Source organism: Eriocheir sinensis, chromosome 41 (genome assembly GCF_024679095.1).
Source record: "Eriocheir sinensis breed Jianghai 21 chromosome 41, ASM2467909v1, whole genome shotgun sequence".
In the NCBI taxonomy this organism is placed as follows: domain Eukaryota; kingdom Metazoa; phylum Arthropoda; class Malacostraca; order Decapoda; family Varunidae; genus Eriocheir; species Eriocheir sinensis.
The window spans coordinates 14,135,380-14,158,696 of NC_066549.1; the positions used below are offsets into that span (position 1 = coordinate 14,135,380).

General features: G+C 47.8%; 1 protein-coding gene and 1 long non-coding RNA gene across 10 annotated transcripts in view; one reads left to right on the forward strand and one right to left on the reverse strand.

The window, feature by feature from the left end:
- Window positions 1-513: 513 nt before the first annotated feature.
- The window catches only part of LOC127009693 (thyroid receptor-interacting protein 6-like), a 47,481-nt gene continuing 24,677 nt past the window's right edge, over window positions 514-23,317 (forward strand). For 2 of the 3 annotated variants that reach the window (XM_050883019.1, XM_050883021.1), the window contains exons 1-3: window positions 514-676; window positions 3,562-3,922; window positions 8,589-9,126. In XM_050883019.1, the coding sequence (XP_050738976.1) occupies window positions 3,761-3,922; window positions 8,589-9,126 (700 nt within the window). In that variant the 5' untranslated portion in view covers window positions 514-676; window positions 3,562-3,760. Of the gene's footprint in view, window positions 677-2,796; window positions 2,872-3,561; window positions 3,923-8,588; window positions 9,127-23,317 lie in introns of those variants that run through there. The other variant, XM_050883020.1, reaches the window with a different exon arrangement.
- Window positions 16,450-19,239, reverse strand: LOC127009694 (uncharacterized). 7 transcript variants are annotated; one of them, XR_007762140.1, is made up of 3 exons: window positions 17,280-19,239; window positions 17,210-17,244; window positions 16,450-17,069 (listed from the first exon to the last, which is right to left on the reverse strand). It is a non-coding gene; the product is annotated as an uncharacterized LOC127009694 (long non-coding RNA). The 7 variants fall into 7 exon arrangements; XR_007762139.1 differs by having other exon boundaries at window positions 16,450-17,044; window positions 17,150-17,244; XR_007762142.1 differs by adding an exon at window positions 17,080-17,104 and having other exon boundaries at window positions 16,450-17,044; window positions 17,210-19,239.

A 23,317-nucleotide genomic window follows, 5' to 3' on the forward strand; every position in this document is an offset into this window, starting at 1 on the left:
TCCAATATTTCAAGAAACTCTTCTTTCTCCATTCGATGAAAATTGTAGGATTTCCAGTCTTCACGACTCAGTTCTCTGACGAAGTTTGGGCAAACACTCCTGTCCTTCCGTCTTTGAAGCCATGATCGTACCCGTAACCGCTTTTTCCTTCCATTTAACTGCAGCAACGTTTACTCTTTGGATGCGAGCAACTGACCTTGGCCGTGTGTGAGGCCCACATAGTAAATTTACAAGTCAGAGTCGCGGGTTGCGCCTACTTCCAAAGCGGTTGAAGAAAAAACGGCCAATGTACCGCCAGATTTACTTTCTCTTCGCGCGGCGCACAGATTTAAATCCCCCGCCGTCCCTTTAAACTCAGCGTTCCAACAATGTTTCCTCGGGTCACCAGAGCAAACCCTTTCCATTACACACCACCTCCAATTACTCAAGACTGATAAACCATAAACCCTGAGACAACTGATCAAGCTAACTACACGGAATACTAACCACCACGTGAAGAGCATGGTGGCTGAGTATCGCCTTGCCAACACCATAAAGAGCGGCACCGGAGTTCGAGGGTGACAGTCCAAGGCAGTGTGTGGAGGAGAGGGTTTGGCGTTGCGTGTTCTGGCCGCCTGTCACTGCTCGAGGAGGGCCTGGCGCCTCGTCTTCCACCAGGAGCCGCGTGGACACACAGGTGAGCGGGGCGTGGGGGAGGAATACCCGCTGAGTGGGCGTGGGAGGCGTGGCGGGCAGGAGGTGGTTGTGGGAGGGAAGTTTGAGCCTTACGGGGGCTGTGGATAGGTGTGGCCGCGGCGCTGGGCTGTGCTGTGTTGTCTTGTGCTGTCCTGTGCTGTGCTGTGCTGTGCTGTGTTATCGTGTGGTGTGCTATGCTATCCTATGCTGTTCTGTGCTATGCTATTCTGTGCTGTGCTGTTCTGTGTTGTCCTGTGCTGTCCTGTGTTGTCTTGTGCTGTCCTGTGTTGTCTTGTGGTGTCCTGTGTTGTCCTGTCCTATCCAGTGCTGTGCTGTGCTGTGCTGTCCTGTGTTATCGTGTGGTGTTCTGTGCTCCCCTGTGCTGTGGTGTGCTCTTTCTTCTGTGCTGTGCTGTGTGCTATCCTGTGCTGTCTTGTATTGTCCTGACCTATCCAGTGTTGTGCTGTGTTCTGTCCTGTGCTGTCTTGTATTGTCCTGTCCTATCCAGTGTTGTGCTGTGTGCTGTCCTGTGCTGTCTTGTATTGTCGTGTCCTATCCAGTGTTGTGCTGTGTGCTATCCTGTGCTGTCTTGTATTGTCCTGACCTATCCAGTGTTGTGCTGTGTGCTATCCTGTGCTGTCTTGTATTGTCGTGTCCTATCCAGTGTTGTGCTGTGTGCTGTGCTGTGTATGCTGTTCTGTGCTATCCTGTGTTGTCTTGTCCTATCCAGTTCTGTGCTGTGTGTGCTGTACTCTGTTCCCCTGTGCTGTGCTGTGGTAGGTCACGTGGAGGGGTCAAGTGGTGGCGAGGGAGGGCCGGAGGTCGAGTGCCTGCCAGCCCCCGCCTCTTGTGGCTCTGGCATTTGAGGCGGATTTTGTTTTGCAATGTTTGGACTCGTGTGTTAGAAGAAGCTCAGATTGGTTATGCTTATTGATGTGCTAACTTGTTCCATGGCATTAGTAAGGAGTTGGATGTATTACTGTCTAAGAGTATTCATCAGGGCTTCAATCATTGTCTTTTATTATTTGGTTCTCCAGTATCATTCAGTAGTTTGTGTTTCAATAAGCTGTGACAGAATTACCTACTCTTATTTTTTTTATTTATTTATTTATTATTATTTTTTTTTACGTCTATGCCTATAACGCCGGTAGGCTTGCTTGAGGGGCCTGGATGGTATTCGGCCCCAGTCCGTCATGGCGCAGGCAAGTGTTTATAGTGGCGCCATCTTCTCTTATGCTGAACTGTTATTGAAGTACATGATTCTCCAGGCCTATTTCACCCCACCCCTACCCCATCATCTATACTATCTTGATCAGTATATATTTATGAACTGGTGTAATGCCTTCAGATATGCTTGTCTCCTCTACTACTAATTCTTATGTGTGCATGTTATCTAAGACCCTGATTAATAGATGTTTGTGAACTGGTGTAATGCTCACATATCTAGTCTCCCTGCTACCCTTGTGTTCATGTTGTTTGTCGATACCCTGAGCTAAGAGAACCAGCCAGTTGGGGGAACAATCCTCCAAACTTGTAAGGCAGGAAGTGATCAGTATCAATATATCCCCCCTGAGTCACAGCCAAGCACAACACAGTAGCCCAGGCAGCAGTGACAACAATATCGCTTGGCAGACCAGGTACAAACGTGGGTTGTAGGTAGTCAGTTTGGTTACACTCTTGTCATTTCCGTACAAACTGGACTCATCAACCTTTAGATAAACCATGAACCAAATTGATGTATGTTAGCTTTCTCTCCAATAAAAAAATTTCCATTGGTAATTTTACACTTCTTTTGTTTGTTTATTTATTTATGGTTAGAGTTGAAAACACTTAGTTTATATATTTTCATTTTATTAGTATATTTCTGAAGGGGATCTTTTTACATTCAGATGCAGGTGTAAAATCTTTACATATGGTCATGAGTAGAATAAATGGAAAGGGGAAAGCCACAGATGTAAAGTGTTTGTGTCCCATTTCCTTTGACGGAAGAATGGTTGAGTAAATTGTGGTGTCACGGACATCCTATTGCAGGAGGAAAACCCTTACGGAAATCCCTTGACTTATCTGTCACTCATTTACTCAACAGGAAATAGATTGTGGGGCAGGCCTTCATTTGAAAGTAAACATGTTACTAGTACCTTTTAGTGTGTTATCAAGGGAGGGAGTCATTTATTACGACAGCTCCATTTGTCAGAGGTATTAGGTCTGCTGCAAGATTTGTAGTGAGCCAGATAAGCAATAGTGAAGTGTTATCAGGGGAAATACCTGTTATCAGTGATTGCTGTCACCAACACCATCACCCCTACTGCTACTCCACCACTACTGTATATACCACTATTACTACCACTAATACTAATACCCCAGCTCCACCAGCACCATTCCCACGCTCTTTGCAGTTCAAATACACCTAGCTCCAATTACCTCTGCATCTCCACTACCACCACTACACCTGCAACTTCAGAACAACTGCATCCACTCCCTCAACAGCACCCCACCAACCCTCCCACTACCACTGCAGATCACCCAGCACCACTCACCCCACCTCCCCCACCCCTCCACATCCTTCTCTGCCACCACCACCACCACCTTTCACCAGGGTCACCACCTTTCCCTTGTCAGTTCATAAGACTCGGTCAGTAGAGACAAAGGGACCCAAAACACACAGCTGCACCCTACTGACCTCATCCCTTAAGAAAAGTGAATGTACAAATGTGTAGTAGTGGTACACAGTCAGAAGCAAGGCATTTACGTCATGTTTTAGACTCCTGTGAACCTCTTTATCTATCTAAGACAATGATCACCCACTACATTTATCATTGTCTTGCTGACTGATAAAGGAGGGCTTGGCAAGACATTATCACTATGCGTGTCTTTTCTTTGTGACAGGAAAGGAAGGACTGTAGTGCTCGTCCACACCAGGGAAAGACACGTCATCTGTCGAGTCAACCCCAGACCACCGTGACCATAATATTGACAATCTAGGCAAGGAGAGGAAGGGGGACTCTCATGAAACCGCTCTGCACAGAAAGAAAACACAATTAACGAGTGCTGAGTCAATACACATAGAAGCCCCCAAACACACAACATGTACAGCAACAACACATACAGCAGCGTGACGAGTGACTTGGGGCGCCTCCACCTGGGCTCCGGCAGCTCCTCCCCACAGCAATACTCTCCTGGAGGAGGGAAGAAGGTTGCTCCACTCGTCCCACCCAAGCCTAAGAAGTCTGGAGGGGCTGGTGCTCATGTGAGTGTTTGTATGTGTATTTGTGGAAAAGCACTAACCTTATGATAGTATATACTCTTGAACTGAGGTTAAGGTAATTTGCCACCTCTCCATTGCTTCTTCTGTGCAGTTGACATACTAATTGATAAAAAGATTTTTTCTGTACTTTACAGTTTCTATTTTGTCTTTTTATGAATATTCATGCCTTCCTGCTCTCCCACCATTTTTTTTTTTGTGTGTGTGTGTGTGTTTTGTGCTTATGTAGTGTGTTGTGATGAGGAATTAAAATATTTGCATTTTATTGTATGTGTGTGTGTGTGTGTGTGTGTGTGTGTGTGTGTGCTGGTGATGATGCAGTGCATGTGTGTGTGTGTGTGTGTGTGTGTGTGTGTGTGTGTGTGTGTGTGTGTGTACATTTGGATTGACCTGAGTGAGTGGGTGTCACTGAGGGTAAGGATATACTATGAGAAAGTGCCTGACACTGCATACATGTACCACATGGTGGGCAGTAAAGGCCATGGTTTGGTTTGCCATCAGTCTTGTTGGCCTTCCACTTCATGCATCTCATTTGGAAGTCATTTCAAAAGCTGCATTCTTCATGTGCTGTGTAAATACTCACACCTTTGGCTTAAAGACATACTGTAAATGCATCGTATTGTTTCTTGTTTGAGAAAAAAATCCAAATGCTCCCTACATATATCTAGGTTTCTACAGCAAGAATTCCTCCACACTGAAGTTATTGTTAAATATTAGCAAATTTTGAGGCGAATGTTATTACAGTATCATAGTCTATTCCATTTTATTTTGTCATGACTATGACCACATTGAATGGAATTCAGTCTGTCTGATTTTGAATATATGCATCAATGTCTTAAATATTCAACATAGTATTGCAATGCAGCTCAGAGCTTATAAGTTTCTTTACTAGCGCATGCCTTTTTTGGTCGCTGAAAACGTCTTTGATCATGTAAGGGCCAGCCAACAGCTTCAACACACAAAGAAGACGCTAGGCAGGCCTGTCGCTCTCCCTCCCACCCCCATGGCCTGTGACACCCATAATTTACCATGAACTCCTGTTGTGAGGCTGTCACGAGGCCCGCGACACAACTGTTACAATTGTTGTGGGGCCGTGAAGGGCAGGGCAGAGGGCGATCTTGATAACGGGATTTGAACAGCCTGGTTGTAAAATAGACCACTTAGGCAAACTATAAATTATAGTCTTATTTACGAGGCGATAAGCGACACGGAGAACATTATGGCGATGCAGGTGATAGAGGTAGTTTTGAACACTTAAACCAGAGAATACTGTTGTTACGCACTGATGGGGCTTCAGTGAGGGGAAGCAACAGTTATACTTTGAAAATGACGTTGTTCGTGTTCCGCGTACCGACGCAGTGAGGTTAGGGTTCGCTGCTGGGTGAGACGGCAGGGGAGGGATGAGAGAAAGGAGGGAGAAAAGAAGGGATAGTGCAAGGTTGCATTCCTAAAGTGTGAATCAAGGTAAGGCTGTGTTGGCTCTCTTCTTATCTGAGGTTGACGCCACCTTGGTTCCCAGACACCCTCCTTCCTCCCTACCTCCACCCTGTCCTCTACTTACCCTCCTCGTCCACATTGCCCTCTTCCTCCCCCTCCAGTCCCTCATTCCTTCCTCCTCCCTCAGGGCTGGAACAAGGCTCGCCCTATTTATAAACCATGCCTTCTACTTAAGTCTTCTCGCTATCAACTCACTCCACCTCTTCCCACTCCTCCTCCTGTTAATCGTCCTATCTCCCCCTCCTCCTCCTATTCCTCCTCCTCATAATCGTCCTATCTCCCCCTCCTCCTCCTCCTCCTCCTATTCCTCCTCCTCATAATCGTCCTATCTCCCCCTCCTCCTCCTTGTCATCATCATCCTTTTAACCCTTCGCTTCCATCTCCATTACGTCCTCATCATCGTCCTCCTCCTTTTCATCGTTCTGTCATCGTTCCTCCTCCTCCACTTTCATCTTATTCACGTCCTCCTCCTCCTCCTCCTAATCGTCCTAGCTATTTCCTCCTCCTCGTCGTCATCATCCTCTTAATCCTCCGCTTCCATCTCCATTACGTCCTCATCATCGTCCTTCTCCTCCTCCTTTTCATCATCTTCTCATCCATCCTCCTCCTCCTCGTCCTCTCATCCCTCCCCCTCTTCTGCTGTCTTCTCCGTTACGTCGTCGTTCTCGTCCTCTCGTCTAGTCATCGCCAAGGACAAACTCATTAGTTGGGTCACTGTTCAGGTCCCCCCTCCCTCCCTCCCTCCCTGCCAGCTCTGTTCCTCCTCCATCTGTCAGCCTCTCTCCTTTTCTTACCTCATCCCGACACCTTGCATCCTCCTCCTCCTACTCCTCCTTTCGGCCCTTATCAACAGCAGCAGGAAGAGACGCAAAGGAAAGAGAGAAAAAGAAAGACTGAACGAATTGCAAAGTATTTGGAGAGAGAGAGAGGGGGGGGGGGGTACATGATGCCTGTCCTGCGCCGTGCCATTTTGTTGGTGCTGACGTGTGGCGTGGAGAATGTGCTGATTCCTGCATGTCAGCACCAGCCAACACGAAAACGTGTGTGTGTGTGTGTGTGTGTGAGAGAGAGAGAGAGAGAGAGAGAGAGAGAGAGAGAGAGAGAGAGAGAGAGAGAGAGAGAGAGTAATGAGTGTGGGTGGTACAGAAAGAGAGGTTGACTAACATTTTTTGATAACTTATCTGATAAGTGACCGGGACTACACACACACACACACACACACACACACACACACACACACACACACACACACACACACACACACACACACACACACACACACACACACACAGTGACATATGTCCGTGACTTAACCAAGCTTTAGATAAAGTAATGTAGAAAGAGTGAGTTTACACAACAGGCACCACACTGCACGAGTGTGGAAGTGTGTGTGTGTGTGTGCATTCGTGCATGACCCAGGTTGTACACAATGCATGTGTATAGACAGGCGGGGTACACACACACACACACACACACACACACACACTTGTTTTATGGAGCTCCATGGTGCAAGGGTCAGCGCTCATCGGCTCAGAACCGAGAGGCCCCGGGTTCGATCCCACGGCGGAGCGTAAACGAATGTGTGACCTCTCATCCCTGCCCCGGTTCTCCCAGGAGTGAATGTTTATCGGGTATTATCGGTCGGAAGTTGTGTTCCGCATCCCGTGCTGTGTGTGTTGGTGTGTGATACGGCACTTAGTAGTGCAGTGGTTATCACGCTTGGCTCAGCCGAGATATACAGGTTTGATTTCCGGGTGGATAGGAGACGTTTGGGCAGTCTCCTTACATCTATTCATAACTATCCATTCAACAGTGAATAGGTACTGGGTATCATAAATACAGTCAGATTCCTCAGCCCTCCCCCTCCCGTTCATATTTGTATTTCTTTGTAATTTATAAATTTTCAGCCTAATGGCTGTTGGGACTAAAACTTTATTATTATTATTATTATTATTATAGCACACACACACACACACACACACACACACACACACACACACACACTTTGACAATGGGAACCTGTCGCTGTTGACTTGGTCGTGCCCTGATAACTGGCCGCCTCAGCCCCGCCCACACAGGTGACCTCCCCTCACCGCAGCCCCACCACCGCCGCCACTTGCTTCTCTCTGGTGAAAGTGACGCCTCCGCTCAGAAACTGGTGGTGATGTGCTGCTGATCGTGGTGGTGGTGATGGTGGTAGGGGCATGGATGAGGCTGTTGCTGCGGCTGGGATAGTTGGTGGTGGTGGAGCAGGAGGCGTCCTTGCCCCAGGCGACACACGCCACCACGTTGCTGCCTCCTCCTCCTTCTCCTTCTCCTTCTCCCCCTCCCCCTCCCCATTCCAGTCCTACAGATGGAGGGTAGATGGTGGCGACCTCAGCCTGCCGAGGCGCCACTCTGGAGCTATCTTCTAGCACTTTGTGTGTGTGTGTGTGTGTGTGTGTGTGTGTGTGTGTGTGTGTGTGTGTGTGTGTGTGTGTGTGTTTCCATTACCTGTCACACACCTGTCGGACTTCCATGTTTTGTAGTCTTGGTGACGTTTCAGGGATGTGCTCCTGGTCGTCACATCTCAACCACGCCTTGGTCCATCTTCTACTCCTTCCGCTGTTCCTCCTCTTTCCTCTCCTTGCATTATTTTACTCCTCTTCCACCACCACCACCACCACCTCCTCCTCCTCCTCCTCCTCCTCCTCTCCGCCCGTCCGTGCCTGGTTCTTCCCCCTTTTCATAACCGGACCCAGCGTGTGTACCCTGTAGTGTAGTGGGCCGCCGTGCACACACAGCTGACGTCTTTATGTCTTGTATATGTAGTGGGATGACGTACGTACACACAACTAGTGTATACACCTTGTATACAGTCGCCGGTGTTGCCTTACATCCCCTCCTCCACTATCAAACCCAAACACAGGCACTAGTGTACACCACAGAGCTAACTACAGTGACGTGTACACCTGTGTAGTGTGTGTACACAGTACCTTGTAGGTACCTTTTGGGATGTGTACATATCAGATGGGTGTGATACGTGCATTGGTGGTTGTACACACAGCCAGTAAGTACACTTTTTAGTGGGCCAGTATGCGCACTCACGAACACACACACACACACACACACAGGTCGGGGTATACGTTGAACTGATGTTTGCGTGTCCCTACAGGAGGGGGATCAAGCGGTGTACGGAAACGTGGGCCACTCGTCCGCCACCTCATCGGGCGTGGAAGACTACTATGCCGTAAACGCTCCCGCCCCCGGCACCGTGGGCGTGGCTTCTGCCCGCATCAACCACGCCTACACGGGCGGCGGCGTACCGGCACCTGCGTCTGCGGGGCAGGAGTTCAGCGGCGTCGTGGTTCCCGGGGCCGTGTACATCAGCAGCACGGGGCAGGTGCCTGTAGGCGGCGTCAGCCCCAATCCCAACTACATCCCTCCGCCGCCACAGCCCGCCCACAGCTACACGCCCACGTCCCGTGTCGCCGTGGCCATGAGCGCCCAGCCCCTCTACTCCAACACAGCTTCGCAGCCCATCTACAGCAACTCGCCGCGGGCACAGCATGCCCGCAGTGACCAGTCGCCGCCCCCACCTCTGCCTTCGCAGCCGCCGCCGCCTGCTGCCCCTACCTACGCCAATCTGAGCACCAATGGCGCCGCCTACCCACCCTCTCACGCCCTCTACGCCAACGTGAACCCCGCCACTGGTGAGTACTGCCTCCCACCACTCGTCTCCCACCCCCACGAACCTTTCATCATTCACCATCACGCACTTGACTTCCTTCCCATCCCCTTTTCGTCAAACAGGTCAGTGCTTTTTACATATCCACACTTGCTTGTCATATCCGCTTCCTCCGTCCAATCCAAACAACCCCTCAGTGATGTCAGCGGGAAACACCTCTGCAACGGTGACAGGATTTCTCGCCTCTTCGTTCTGATCTGCCTGTTCACCCCTCTTTCATTGTTGCTGTCGTCCTGCTTTGGTGGATACTGTTACTTTCATACGCACTTTGCCAGCAAAAGTGAGTAAGAAAGACCCTTGAATGATTTTTTTTCTTTCACTTTCGTTTGTATTCCAGCTCGGATGATTTTTTTTTTTTTTTTTTTTTTTTTTAGCCGTCTCGCGTGAGGTTAATACATCATGTGTTGTAATTTGGTATCTGAATGAAATGCAGTAACTTATTAGAGCGTCTGGAAGTTTAAAGAAATTTTAATATAATGATTTAAAAAGTTTATGAACGAGCGCAACCAAGCAAATTCTCCCACTCTACCAATACGCCGTCATATTATGGTTAAAAGGTGAAAATATGTGCGCTTAAACCATGATATGAAGGCGGCCATGGTTGAAAACTAACCTAAACTTCCCTACCTAAGCAAACAACGAAACCAGACCTAGTTACTGCGGATGGCAGCTGGCGCCCCGACTGTCTCCTACGCATCGGGGACGCTGGCGTGGCTTGGTTTGGTTAAGTTAGTCTTGCTTAGGCTAATTTAAACATAATATGAAGACGTTTATGGTAAAGAGGGAGAATGTACTGGGCTGCGTTCAAGGTTGCAAACTTTACTGTAGTGCTTGACACGCCTGATGGCTCCCATAACTCACTCTGCCAGTGGTGTGCTTCGTGGGCCGACTGGTTAAGGAGTGGCCTTCTCATCTCACTGGTCGCGGGAGTACGATCCCTGGCGCCGGTAAAATCGTTTCCTGATCTGGATTAATTTCAAGTGTATTTCGTGACACGCTTTGTTGGTGTGGAGATAAAGCGAGGAGAAATTCGGGCAGTACACTACGTCATTGGTTTCTCTAATTTTCCGGAATCTGTTAGTTACTGCATTGCATCCAGAAACAAAAAACAACACAATGTAAGTATTGAGATGGCTACAATTAATTCAATATCGTCATGAAGTTCGTATGCTGCTGTTAAAGGTGCTCGGGAAGTTATCCAGTAGTATCCCCTCGTTTGGTGGCGCTTTGTAGGCGAGGAGTCATCCCTTGGGCGCTTGAAGAAAACGTGGATGTGTGGCAAGTTACAGGGATAACCTTTGGAGATACATCATAATATTGTAATCCTTATTATAGTCTGTCCGCTCGCGAAAGTAGATGTGGCACCTGTGCATTGTGAGTTCGTGATTGCGTGAAGATCAACTTTATATTTTCAGTGATATATATGAATGTTCGTGTATACAAAGAATCCTCGTCTTTTTATGTGAACCGCAAACGTGCCGATTTGCATCGATAATCTACCGTATAAGGACACGAAAGAACAATTTGTATATCGAGAGACACGCCAGTCCTCGTCGACAGACCGACTTGGTCGGCTAGATTTCGATCGCCGATAGAGTCGGTCTGTGGGCACCCTGCTACGGGCCGCCTTTGGCTACATGGCCACGCCCGTGTGCTACTGTGCCGCCGGACGGAGCACGTGAGATAAGAGGGGAGAGTTCCTGCTGGTACAGTGATCAGCTGGGGGCGGGTCGGGGCGAGGGGTGGTGGAAACGGGGCCACGGCGGAGAAAGGCGGAAAGAACAGCAAATACTAGACGACTAGGAGGCTGTGTGTGTGTGTGTGTGTGTGTGTGTGTGTGGGATGCGAATTGATATGGCACTCTCTCTCTCTCTCTCTCTCTCTCTCTCTCTCTCTCTCTCTCTCTCTGTGTGTGTGTGTGTCGGAGGAGAGAGAGAGAGAGAGAGAGAGAGAGAGAAGGTTGCATCAGGCCACTGTTGATCTTGCGAATGAAAATGTGTTGGCATGGAGAATATGCTACATGACAGACAAATTTGGCAGCCGGGTTGACAAGGGTGGAGGTTGACAGGGAAGGAAGAGTATAAATTTGACAGGATGAGACATGGAGGCTTGATAGGGGTGGAGGCTGACAGCGAAAACAGAAGAGAAAACTTTGGCAGGGGACAAGACATGGAGGGTTGACAGGGAAGACAGAAGAGATAAATTTGACAGGGGGTGAGGCATGAAGGGTTGACAAAGGTGGTGGTTTGACAGGGAAGAAAGAAGATAAATTTGACAGGGGATGAGACATGTAGGGTTGACAAGGGTGGAGGTTGACAGGGAAGACAGACGAGATAAATTTGACAGGGGATGAGACATGTAGGGTTGCCAATGGTGGAGGTTGACAGGGAAGATAGACGAGGTAAATTTGACAGGGGATGAGACATGTAGGATTGACTAAGGTGGAGGTTGACAGGGAAGACAGACGAGATAAATTTGACAGGGGATGAGACATAGAGGGTTTACAGGGAAGAAAGAAAAGAAATTTGACAGGGGATGAGACATAGAGGGTTGACAAGGGTGGAGGTTGACAGGTAAGAAAGAAGATAAATTTGACAGGGGATGAGACATAGAGGGTTGACAAGGGTGGAGATTGACAGGGAATAAAGAAGATAAATTTGACATGAAGGGTTGACAGAGTGTAGGTTGACAGGGAAGAAAGATAAATTTGACATTGAGGGTTGACAAGAGTGGAGATTGACAGGGAAGAAAGAAGATAAATTTGACATGGAGGGTTGACAAGAGTGGAGATTGACAGGGAATAAAGAAGATAAATTTGACATGGAGGGTTGACAGAGTGTAGATTGACAGGGAAGAAAGATAAATTTGACATGGAGGGTTGACAAGAGTGGAGATTAACAGGGAAGAAAGAAGATAAATTTGACATGGAGGGTTGACAAGAGTGGAGATTGACAGGGAAGAAAGAAGATAAATTTGACATGGAGGGTTGACAGAGTGTAGGTTGACAGGGAAGAAAGATAAATTTGACATTGAGGGTTGACAAGAGTGGAGATTGACAGGGAAGAAAGAAGATAAATTTGACATGGAGGGTTGACAGAGTGTAGGTTGACAGGGAAGAAAGATAAATTTGACATTGAGGGTTGACAAGAGTGGAGATTGACAGGGAAGAAAGAAGATAAATTTGACATGGAGGGTTGACAAGAGTGGAGATTGACAGGGAAGAAAGAAGATAAATTTGACATTGAGGGTTGACAAGAGTGGAGATTGACAGGGAAGAAAGATAAATTTGACATTGAGGGTTGACAAGAGTGGAGATTGACAGGGAAGAAAAAAGATAAATTTGACATGGAGGGTTGACAGAGTGGAGGTTAAGGGAAGACAGGAGAGGGTTAACAAAGGATAAAGGACTGCTGAGAGTTAAACGACAGAACCTAAAACCTGCCAGTCTTCCCTCTGTTAATTGATCTCCTCCTCTCTTCCTCCTTTTATGGCGTTTTTGCCGAAAGACGATAAATTAATAGACTTTCGGGGGTTGTGGTTACGGTGGCGGTGATTGTGGTGGGGAGGGCTGGGGGGCTGTGGTGGTAAGAGTTACTGTGTGTGTTTTCATTGGTTGGGTATCGTTTTCTCTTCTCGGAAAAGGGGCATCAGCGGGGGTGGACAGTTTGCCAGGCTTATAGGATGGTCAAAGTAGTAGTAGTAGTAGTAGTAGTAGTAGTAGTAGCACTGAATTCAGGTTATAATGCATTGGTGTCAGGGGTTGTAAAGTTGTATGTGGTGGTGATGGGAGGTTGATATAGTGGTTGTAGAAGTGGTGTTGGCGTGAGTTGTGGAGATTTTTTTTTTTTTTTTTTTTTTTTCAGGTCATCAGGCAGTGGTGTTAAGGGTTGTATGTGGTGGTGGCGGGAGGTTGATAGTTGCTGTGGTGCTTGTGGTGATTATGGCGGTGTTCAATCTTGGCAGTTCCTCCCTTCCTCCCCAGCAGACTTCCTTCCTATATATATATTCTCTACCCATTTGCACATGTTGACCACATTTCTTCCTTCCCCTTCCCTTCTTTATTCATCACCGCCACGTTTACCACCACCACCACCACCTCCGTCATCATATTTATTTTATTATCACCGGTATGTTTGGTATGATTGCTGGTGTGTGTGTGTGTGTGTGTGTGTGTGTGTGTGTGTGTGTGTGTGTGACGGGAGCATACTACATTGTTGGCACTAAATGCTGGCACTGTGTTGGTATCTGCGTTCGCTACGTGTTCTGTGTGTGTGTGTGTGTGTGTGTGTGTGTGTGTGTACATTTTTTGAGTTAACGGGAGAACGAGACGGACACACACACACACACACACACACACACACACACACACACACACACACACACACACACACACAGAGAGAGAGAGAGAGAGAGAGAGAGAGAGAGAGAGAGAGAGAGAGAGAGAGAGAGAGAGAGAGAGAGAGAGAGAGAGAGTTAACATATCAAAATCGTATCTCACAAAATCTTAGTAATTTTCCTTCTAAACAAAATATTGGCAAGGAGTCAAGCCAGCGAAGAGGAGTAAGCGAGGAGAGAAAGAGGTGGAGGAGGAGGAGGTAGAAGGGGGAAGAGAGAGAAGAGGAAAAAGAATCTGTAGGAGGGAGGGAGGTAGGGCCTTGGCATCTCGGGGCATCATCAGCGTCTCCCACACACACACACACACACACACACACATACACACTTCCCCAGCAGCGGCCCGGGCAGCAGGCACCCGCGACGCCCGGCTGAATACGTATGTACACGCCACACACTCCCCAGCACCAGCCGCCGGCACAACCTCGCGCCGCCTCCAGAAACACGAGAGGTAGACGAGCGAAGCGGAGAAGCGAAGGAGAGCGAAACACGGGAGGTAGACGAGTGAAGCGGAGAAGCGAAGGAGAGCGAAACACGGGAGGTAGACGAGTGAAGCGGAGAAGCGAAGGAGAGCGAAACACGAGGTAGACGAGTGAAACGGAGAAGCGAAGGAGAGCGAAACACGGGAGGTAGACGAGTGAAGCGGAGAAGCGAAGGAGAGCGAGATAGGAAGCAGACAGGCGAATGGAAAAGTGGAATTAAACAGGAATTAATAACACAAGGAAAACGAGGAAGCTAAATATAAGACGAGTGGAGCGGGGAAGGAAGGGAAAACGAAATGGGAAAAGAGACAGGCGAATGGAAAAGCGGAAAAGAAGGAGACGAGGAAAGCGAGAAAGAAAAGAATAAGTCGAGTGAAAAAGCCCGAAAAAAAAGTAGTTAAGCAAAGTCATAATGAAATAGCATACGGGTAAAGTGGAAAACAATGAACAGGAAACAATAAGACGAGAAAAACAAGAAAGCAAAGAACAAGTCGAGTTGAAAAGCCCGTAAAAAATAATAGTCAAGCAAAGTCATAATGAAATAGCAAAGAGGGAGACAAGTGGAAAAAAAATTCACGTCACCGAAAAAAAAGGAGAAACAAAAAAAGAGGAAAAATGAGAGAAGACGGAAGTGAGGCGTAAGAATAATGTCATTGTGATTGAGTGAGAAGGTGAGGGAGACGCTGCCGGGAGTGACGGGCGGAAGTGAGAGGGACGGAGGAGGAGGCAGGGAGCAAGCGGTGGAACATGACTAGTGGCTGTGTGGGTCGCGTGTGTCTGTCTTGGGGTGACCTGACGTGACGTGACTTCACCAACGATGCCAGATTGTCGTACTCTGCCTTTTATATTTGCCGATTTCCGACCCCAAAACTGCTTTCATCACCCAAATAACTGCCTTCATATATGTTTATCGTTTAATTATTGGTGCTTCTTGGCAACAATTATGGGCCAGAAACCAGTAAATACGCGGCTCTGAGTACGATAATCTGGCAACGGTGGACTGGACATCGGAAGCGCTCAGTCACAGGGAGGGAGGCGGGGGGTGGGGGGCAGAGAGAGAGAGAGAGACTTGGCATCATCATCCCCTTTTAACATCATTGTCACGCCGTCTGTTCGTTAATTAGACGTAACACAACCCGTGGTACCCATCCGCCTTCTTTGTGTGTGTGTGTGTGTGTGCGCGCCGTGCCCCTGCCCCTGTAGCCTTGCCTTTCTGCAGTGGCGTCCTTCCTGCCCTCGTCGATAAGTTGGCTCCGGGCGGCGGCTGCAGGGTCGTTGGGTGGCTAGTGGCGCCTGACAGCTTGCCCGTGGCGGAGGCTTTGCATGCATGGGGCTGTCTGGGGCCATGTGTGTGTGTGTGTGTGTGTGTGTGTGTGTGTGTTTATTTATTGTTCTATCCATCTAAAAATTATAAATAGTATACGGGAAAAGTGAAATATTTAAAGCTGTGTTAAAAGTTTGATTTCCGCCATCATGAATGTATAAGTATAAAAAAAAATCATTATACACCTAAAATACGCTGCAGTAAGCCATATCCCGCCTCAAACAAAGCAGTAGAAAAGGGGAAATCGCAGTAGGTGAAGCAGAAGTAGCAGCAGGGGAGCCCATTCGTTGGTAGCAGCAGTGGTAGTTAGTGTGTGTGTGTGTGTGTGTGTGTGTTGGGGGGGGGGGGACGTGTTGGCCCGGATTGGAATGCATCGCGCTCCATTCTGTATGGCCTCGCTTCTTCGATTTGCATGTGTGTGTGTGTGTGTGTGTGTGTGTGTGTGTGTGTGTGTGTGTGTGTCTGTCTGTCTGTCTGTCTGTCTGTCTGTCTGTCTGTCTCTCTCTCTCTCTCTCTCTCTCTCTCTCTCTCTCTCTGTCTGTCTGTCTGTGTGGTGTGCTCCATAGAGAGGTGGTTTGGCTGCTTTTCGTCCCCCGCCACTCCGACACAAAGCCACACGCCCGCCCGCACACCTCACACCCACATGGCTCAACATACCACGGCCAGTAGACCTGTTCCTAGCTCGCCCAGACGGTGGCATGTTCAGTTGATGATGCTGTTGACGGGGGAAAAGCGTGGAGGTGGTGTGGGCAGGGGGCGGGTGGCGGGCGGGGCTGTTAAAAGAGTGAGAAGGTTATGTTTATTAGAAGATGGGAGTGGGTGGGGTTGTGGGCGGAGGGAAGGGTAAGACGAGTGGGTGTTTGGGGTTGTTGTAAGAAAGGAAGGGACGGAAGGGATGGACTGATAGCTAAGATAGGGGAGAGATGTGATTATAAAAGAGAAAGGAATTAGGGTGTGAGGAGAAAAAGAGGAAGGGCTGTTAGTTAGTGAAATTAGGCCGTTTGTTAGAGAAATAAGCGGTGTGAGGAATGTGTTGATAATAAGGAAGTCAGAATAAGGTTATAGAATTAAGAACGAGAGAGAGAGAGAGAGAGAGAGAGAGAGAGAGAGAGAGAGAGAGAGAGAGAGAGAGAGAGAGAGAGGAAAAGTTTTATTGATATACAGAATGAGGCATGACTGGTGTTGGGGATTGATAATTAAAGAAAATGGATGAGAGTGAAACTGTAAATCAAGACAGGGGTGTGGGCGTTGTGTCGGGGAAGGGGTGAGGAGGAAGGTGGGGGTTGTTAATTAAAGGAGGGGGATGTGTGGGTGGTATATGATGAAGAGGAGGAGGAGGAGAGGAAGGGGGAAGGGGTGAGGAGAAATGAGAGGGTGTGATTAGTTAGTTAATGAAGGGGTATGGGTGGGTGGTACAGGGTAAGGAGGAAGAGGAGGAGGAGGAGGAAGTGAGAAGAGAGGGAGATAGATTACTGGAGAAGGAGGAGGAGGAGGAGGAGAGGAAAGGGGTGAGGAAAAAGGAGGTGGTGGTAATTATTGAAGGGGAAAAAGAAGGGATGTGTGGGTGGTATATTAAAGGAGGAGGAAGTGAGAGGGATTACTGAAGGAGGAGGAGGAGGAGGAGGAGGAGAGGAAGAGGAGGGGTCTGCCAGTATTGTCTGCTTCCTCTGTTACACCTCCCCAACCTTCCTCTCCCCTCCCCTCACTAACCTGCCTTCACCCTCCTCTCCCCTCCCCTCACTACCCTACCTTCACCCTCCTCTCCCCTCCCCTCACTACCCTACCTTCACCCTCCTCTCCCCTCCCCTCACTACCCTACCTTCACCCTCCTCTCCCCTCCCCTCACTAACCTACCTTCACCCTCCTCTCCCCTCCCCTCACTAACCTACCTTCACCCTCCTCTCCCCTCTCCTCACTAACCTACCTTCACCCCCCCTCCTCCGTCCCACCCTCCAGCATTGTTACATCTTCCCTCATGAGAGTATGGGGTCAGGGAGGGAGTCTTGCTTATCCGCCAGACGCCTCCCCTCACCTGTGGCATAAACTGTTTACCTGCCACACTTGCGCCATAAACCATACCCCGTCTCGCTGCCCCGCCCCCCCCCCTCCCCCTTACCCCGGTGGTCACTCACTCACCGCTTGCCTGATTAACGCCCCGGCCTGACCCCCATCATTTTCTCCTCGTCTGTTCCTCGCACTCACTCTCTCACTCATAATTTTTGCTCCTCCTGCCCTCATTCAAGATAGCCTCGTGTGTGTGTGTGTGTGTGTGTGTGTGTGTGTGTGTGTGTGTGTGTGTGTGTGTGTGTGTGTTCCCAGTGCGTGCCATGAAGGGCAGTTTCCTCCCCGTCCCTCACCGTCAAGGAGCTCAACAGACGCTTCGCTCGGGCTTTGGAAACAGATCCGCGGCAGTGAGTGTGAGCCAAGGTGGTGTGTGAACGGTCCGCGCCTATGCCCTTTGACTCCCTCCTGTACCCTGCCATGCTATCTAGTGGTGATCGAGCCGCGGTGATGAGGGGTGACGCAGGGAAGGAGGCGGGGGGATATATCGGAGTGTAGAGCGTGTTTTCCCTAAGCCAATTTGGGGGCATTTATGAAGTGTTTTGTTGCTAATTTGGCTTTTTAATTCTTTGTTTTGGAACGGAGTTGGCTAGAAGTGTTGGATTTTTACAGAATTAAGTCGACATATTACAAACTCGTCTTAAAAAAAAAAGTGATATAGAAAAATCAACGAAGCCAATTAACCACGCCTTGAAAAACGGGTTGAAAAAGACGAATCACCCAAACTGTTGTTGATAAAGACTAATGCGACGTTTAAAAAAATCAGGCGTAGGACTAAAGTGAATCGTGGACTCCTAACATAGCGGCAGTGAGGCCAATAATGCTCTGAAGTGCGCCAGGCTGTGAAGGGGCGTGTGCTGGTGCCGGCTCGGGGTGTGTTCTGTTCATGTGCGTGCCTCTGTATGCCAAGTGAGCGCCGGTCGGGGTATTCTGACGCTAAGTTTTTGCCTCCTGTCCATGTGTTGGCTTGCGTGCTCCTCCTGCAGGCAGTTGACGAGGCGCGGCGTGGAGTGGCGAGGAAAGGCAGATCTAACACCTCTTGCCTCTTAATCCCCTTCCTTCCTCACTCCTTATAGTAACACCTCTCACTTATCAGTTCCCTTTCTTCTTCATCCTCATTCAGACTAAAGGCAGATCTAACACCTCTTGCCTCTTAATCCCCTTCCTTCCTGACTCCTTATAGTAACACCTCTCACTTTTCAATTCTCTTACTCCCTCGTCCTTATCAGTAACACCTCTCGCTTCTCAATTCCCTTTCTTCTTCATCCTCATTCAGATTAAAGTCTCTCCTAATAGTAACATCTCTTGACTTTTAATTCCCTTACTCCCTCACCCTTATTAGTAACACCTCTCACTTTTCAATTCTCTTACTCCCTCGTCCTTATTAGCAACACCTCTCGCTTCTCAATCCCCTTCCTTCCTCATCCTTATTTGGACTAAACTCTCTCCTTATCGATATTCTACCCATCATCCCTCAGCACTTCCTGTCACATCTCTCTCTCTCTCTCTCTCTCTCTCTCTCTCTCTCTCTCTCTCTCCCCCTCCTCCCCCCAGCATTCGCCCTAGGCTTGACCGTCTCTGAACTTCCTCACTCTCTTAAACACCTATCCACTTATATCTACACAAGCTTATTTCCCCATAACTTCCTTAACTTCCTCACTCTCTTAAACACTTGATATCCATTACTAAAGTTTATTTCTCCACTGTCTTTTTAATCTCTCGGTGTCTCCCATCCCCTCTCCTGTTCTTTCTCTGCCTCACTCGCCCCGTGCCTGCCTGCTTGCCTTCCTGCTCCTGCCAGTCTCAGTAAAGTTACCGCCATGAGCAGCACAGCAGACTGGCAGCAGGAGCGTTTTATTACACTAGAACGATGGAAGAGGAAGAAGGCGGCCATGGAAAAGAAGAAGATGGTGGAGATGGCAGGTCAGTGTACGAGAGAGAGAGAGAGAGAGAGAGAGAGAGAGAGAGAGAGAGAGAGAGAGAGAGAGTATAACAAATAGGGTCGCGTGTCTGGTTTAACACTAAAAAGACTTGAGTAATGAAGATAATAAAATAGGAGGGAATGACACGGAAGGAGAGAGAACATGGCGGGGAGGGAAGGAGGAGCAAGACAATGAGGAAGGGAAGGAGAAGAAGGAATTAAAAGAGGGAGGAAAAGAAACGCTGAAGATAAATTATGTTAAAAGGAAGGTATGAGGAGAGGAAGGCGCGGAACATGAAGGAAGGGAAGGGGAGGAGAGAAAGGGAGGGAAGGAGAAGGAATCAAGAGGGAGAAAAAGAAACAATAAGAGTGAATGAAGGGAAGTGAAGGAAATTGAATGAAAGTATTAGAAGGAGAGGAAGGTAGGAAGTAGAAGAGAGAATGTGAAGTGGGAGAGAGGGAAGAAGAAGCAAGACATGAAGTAAGGGAGAGGAGAGGGAAGGAAGGAGGAGGAGGAATTAAAATAAGGAAAATAGGAAACGATGAGGATGAATGAAGTAAAGGGGAGGGAATGGGAGGAAGGAGCGGGACATGAAGGAAGGGAAGGAGGAGGAGAATGAATGAAGGGAAGTGAAGGAAATTGAATGAACTTATGGGAAAGAAAAAAATCAGGAAATAGAGAGGAGAAATTAGTGAAAGGAAAGGCAAGAATAAAAAAATAAGTATAGGAAGCAGTACGAAACCAAGAGAAGCAAGGGGGAAGAGGGTAAAGAGGAACAAGGAGAATATTATAGAAGGCAGTGAAGTGAGTATAGTCTTCAAGGGAGTCCCAGTATCCTGTCACCATTTATTATCCTGATCCATAAGTCAAAGGAGCTCCTGCAATCCTGTCACCATTTATTACCCCGATCCATAAATTTCTTCATCCGCCGTCGTTCAACTCAGTGACGAACAGAAAATAGAACAAGAGCAGTCAGTCTGTGTCTTTAACCATTGCTATAAGTATCCTTGTTCATTTTTGCCATGTCGGAATCATATCGTCACCTTCATAAACAGACCGCCTAAGTCATTATTTTCTACTTTACAGGAAATCAGAAAAGAACTGTCATTATCTCATTTGGGTTAAGGTTTAGGCAGAAATGAAGAGGCCAATTCTAGGACACTCAAACCTTGAATGTCGAAGGCAACTATACAAAAATGGGCGTCACATGCTGGAAAATTGATGTAGACAAAAACCTGGAAATCGCTGAAAAATGACTTAGCCAATTGCTCTATGAGGGTGATGATATTTACTATGTTGTTTATAGAGGAGCGAGTGGGAAGGAAGAAATGAATGAGGAGGAGGAGGAGAAGGAGGAAGAATGAACGAACTAATTCTTGCCAATCTTCTCAGTACTATGTGAGGTTCAGCCGTATTCTAAGATAACATTTTTTTTCCTGCTAAGAAACCAGAGGCAGTTTTTAATCCGTTTTCCGCCTTCGCTGAATTCCACGTATACTTCTCTACCTTACTGTTACTTTTCCTTAGTTGTTTCATGATGTGTCTGAGGTAGAATTAGTATTTTAGACGTAGCCGTGAAAATGGTTCGTGAAAAGCGCTTGCAGAGTATAAATGGTGTCTGGCCTAGTGATAATATCGAAACTGGTGTCGTGAAGAAAAGGGCCACAGGAAGGTAGTGCTTGAAATAATATATATGCGTTTCATTAACTAGTCGATACGGGTTGCTCTTTTAACTTTTTGAGTAATGTTAATGTATACCGTATTTTTTTTTATAACCAGTTCTCTTTTAATATTCGTATCTTCAACCTGTTATGTCATTGTGCGTCATTGTGCTTTTTTCACCATCAGAATCATGTTTCTTATACTTCGTTATTTAATAGGCCAATATGTTTTTTTTTTTTTTTTGTTTTGTTTTTTTACAGCAAGGGAGGCAGCTCAAGGACAATAAAAAAAAGACCTCTAGACGCCGCTCCAACAACAACAACAAATTTGAACAAGAGCCCGAAAGCGAAGGCAACCTGTATCCATAACCTTTGCTACGTTTCCTTGTTCATTTTTACCATTGTCGGAATCATATGTACTTTGTTGTATATAGAGGAGCGAGTGGGAAGGAAGGAATGAATGAGAAGGAGGAGGAGGAGGAGGAAGAAGAATGAAACGGTGAACTAATTAGCCTCGTCCACCGCATACCCAGACAATTATAATAACAGTGATGAAGTTATGGGCTACAACGACGCCGCGACACCGAGCGGAAGTGTGTCGTTAGTTATTGTGTGTGTGTGTGTGTGTGTGTGTGTGTGTGTGTGTTGATGGGGCGACCTTTTTTATCGTTGCAAGACTTAATTTTTCTTTCATCTCGTAGCGTTGCCTTTATTTATATCTGTATGTACTTGTTTAACTGGCATGTGTATATTCATCTGCTTACGGGAGGAGTTCCTTTTCCCTGTCGTGGAGTGATGAATAGGATGGAGTGACAGCGTCGTTGGGAGTGTGCTCCGTCGTGGTGTATGTGGTGTGACGATTATCTGATTAGCCGGCGGTGAAGGTGTTAGCTGAGGTGGTGTTTGTGGTGGGGGTTTAAGTTAGGTGGCGGTGGAGGTGTTGTTGGTGGTGGTAGTTTTTGGGACACCGGTGGTTTAGATAGTGGTGGTGGTAGTGGTGGTCGCGGCTTAGTTGGTGTTGCGGCTAGTGGTGTTGTAGGTGGCAATGGTAGTGGGGTCAGTGGTAGTGGTGGTGCTTTAGGTATAAGTGGTAGTGCCTTAGTGGTTAGTGGCAGTAGTAGGTGCCGTGTTGTGCTGAGAAACGGCCATGCTTTTGACTAATGAGCTAGGAGGAGACAGGGGTGGAAGGAGGTTAAGCGGTGGCAGTGAGGCGGTGGTGATGAGGTTGAGGGGTTGAAGTATTTTAGAGGCCTGCATGGTTCGCTTAGGTGGTGTGCCATGTGTCGGGAAACGTAGGTGATTTGGGGTGTTGAGCTCAGAGGAGGTTGGCTGTAAGGTGATGGTGGGGTCGAGGGAGTGCAGTATTTTAGAGGGCTGCATGTTTCGCTGGGGTGTGGTGTCGGGAAACGTAGGTGATTTGGGGTGTTGATCTGGGAGGAGGTTGGTGATGAGGTCGAGGAGGCTCAGTATTTTTGAGGCCTGCATGTTTCCCTGTGCTGTTGTGCGCCATGTGTCGGGGAATGTAAGTGATTTGGGGTGCTGAGCTAGAAGGAGGAGGCCAGGGTGGGAGGAAGTTGGCTGAGAGGCGGTGGGGTGGCCGAACGAGGGGTGCAGTATTTAGAGGCGTGCGTGTTTGGGGGCCTTCCAACCCAAATACAACAGTGTGTGAGCTGACTTAGGAAGGAAACACAAGGAGACTCAAGGCGGAAGGAAGTGATTAGTGCGTGGTTTATGCACAGTAAAAGGAAAGATGTAATTAGGTGGATGAATAAAGTAAGATATTTTTAGGCCATTTTTAGAGCAAGGCAAAGAAGGAAACGCCAACATGTAAATGTATTAAATGCTAAGAAGAAGGGAAGGAGGGACTGCAGTAAGTTGATGTGTTTGAACTGGGTGTCTTGGGTTGACGAATAAAGGAAAATGTTTGATGTTATTTCTAGAGGGGAAAAAAAGAACTCGAACATCGTAAAATACAAGTAAAGAAATCAGTACAGTGCAGCAAGGTGTGGTTAGTCTCAGCTTGCTTTGAAAGATTGATGAATTAAAAGATATATCCAATGAACACAGCGAAGAAAAGAGAAGAATGAGCCCCAACACAATCAGATATACAACTAAAGAAAAGCAAACAATGAAAAGCAAGGTGGTGCGTGTCGGGTTTCGCCCTGCTCATCCTTGCCAGAGTGCCTTGGGGGTACTGAAAAAGAGCAGCGTTGGTATAGTACTCCAATCGTGGCAGTAGTATTGTTTCGGCGGCGCCCTGTTGGTGGTCCGAGTGCCTTGCCAGTGCTGTGGAGGGTAGCGGTAGAAGTGTTGA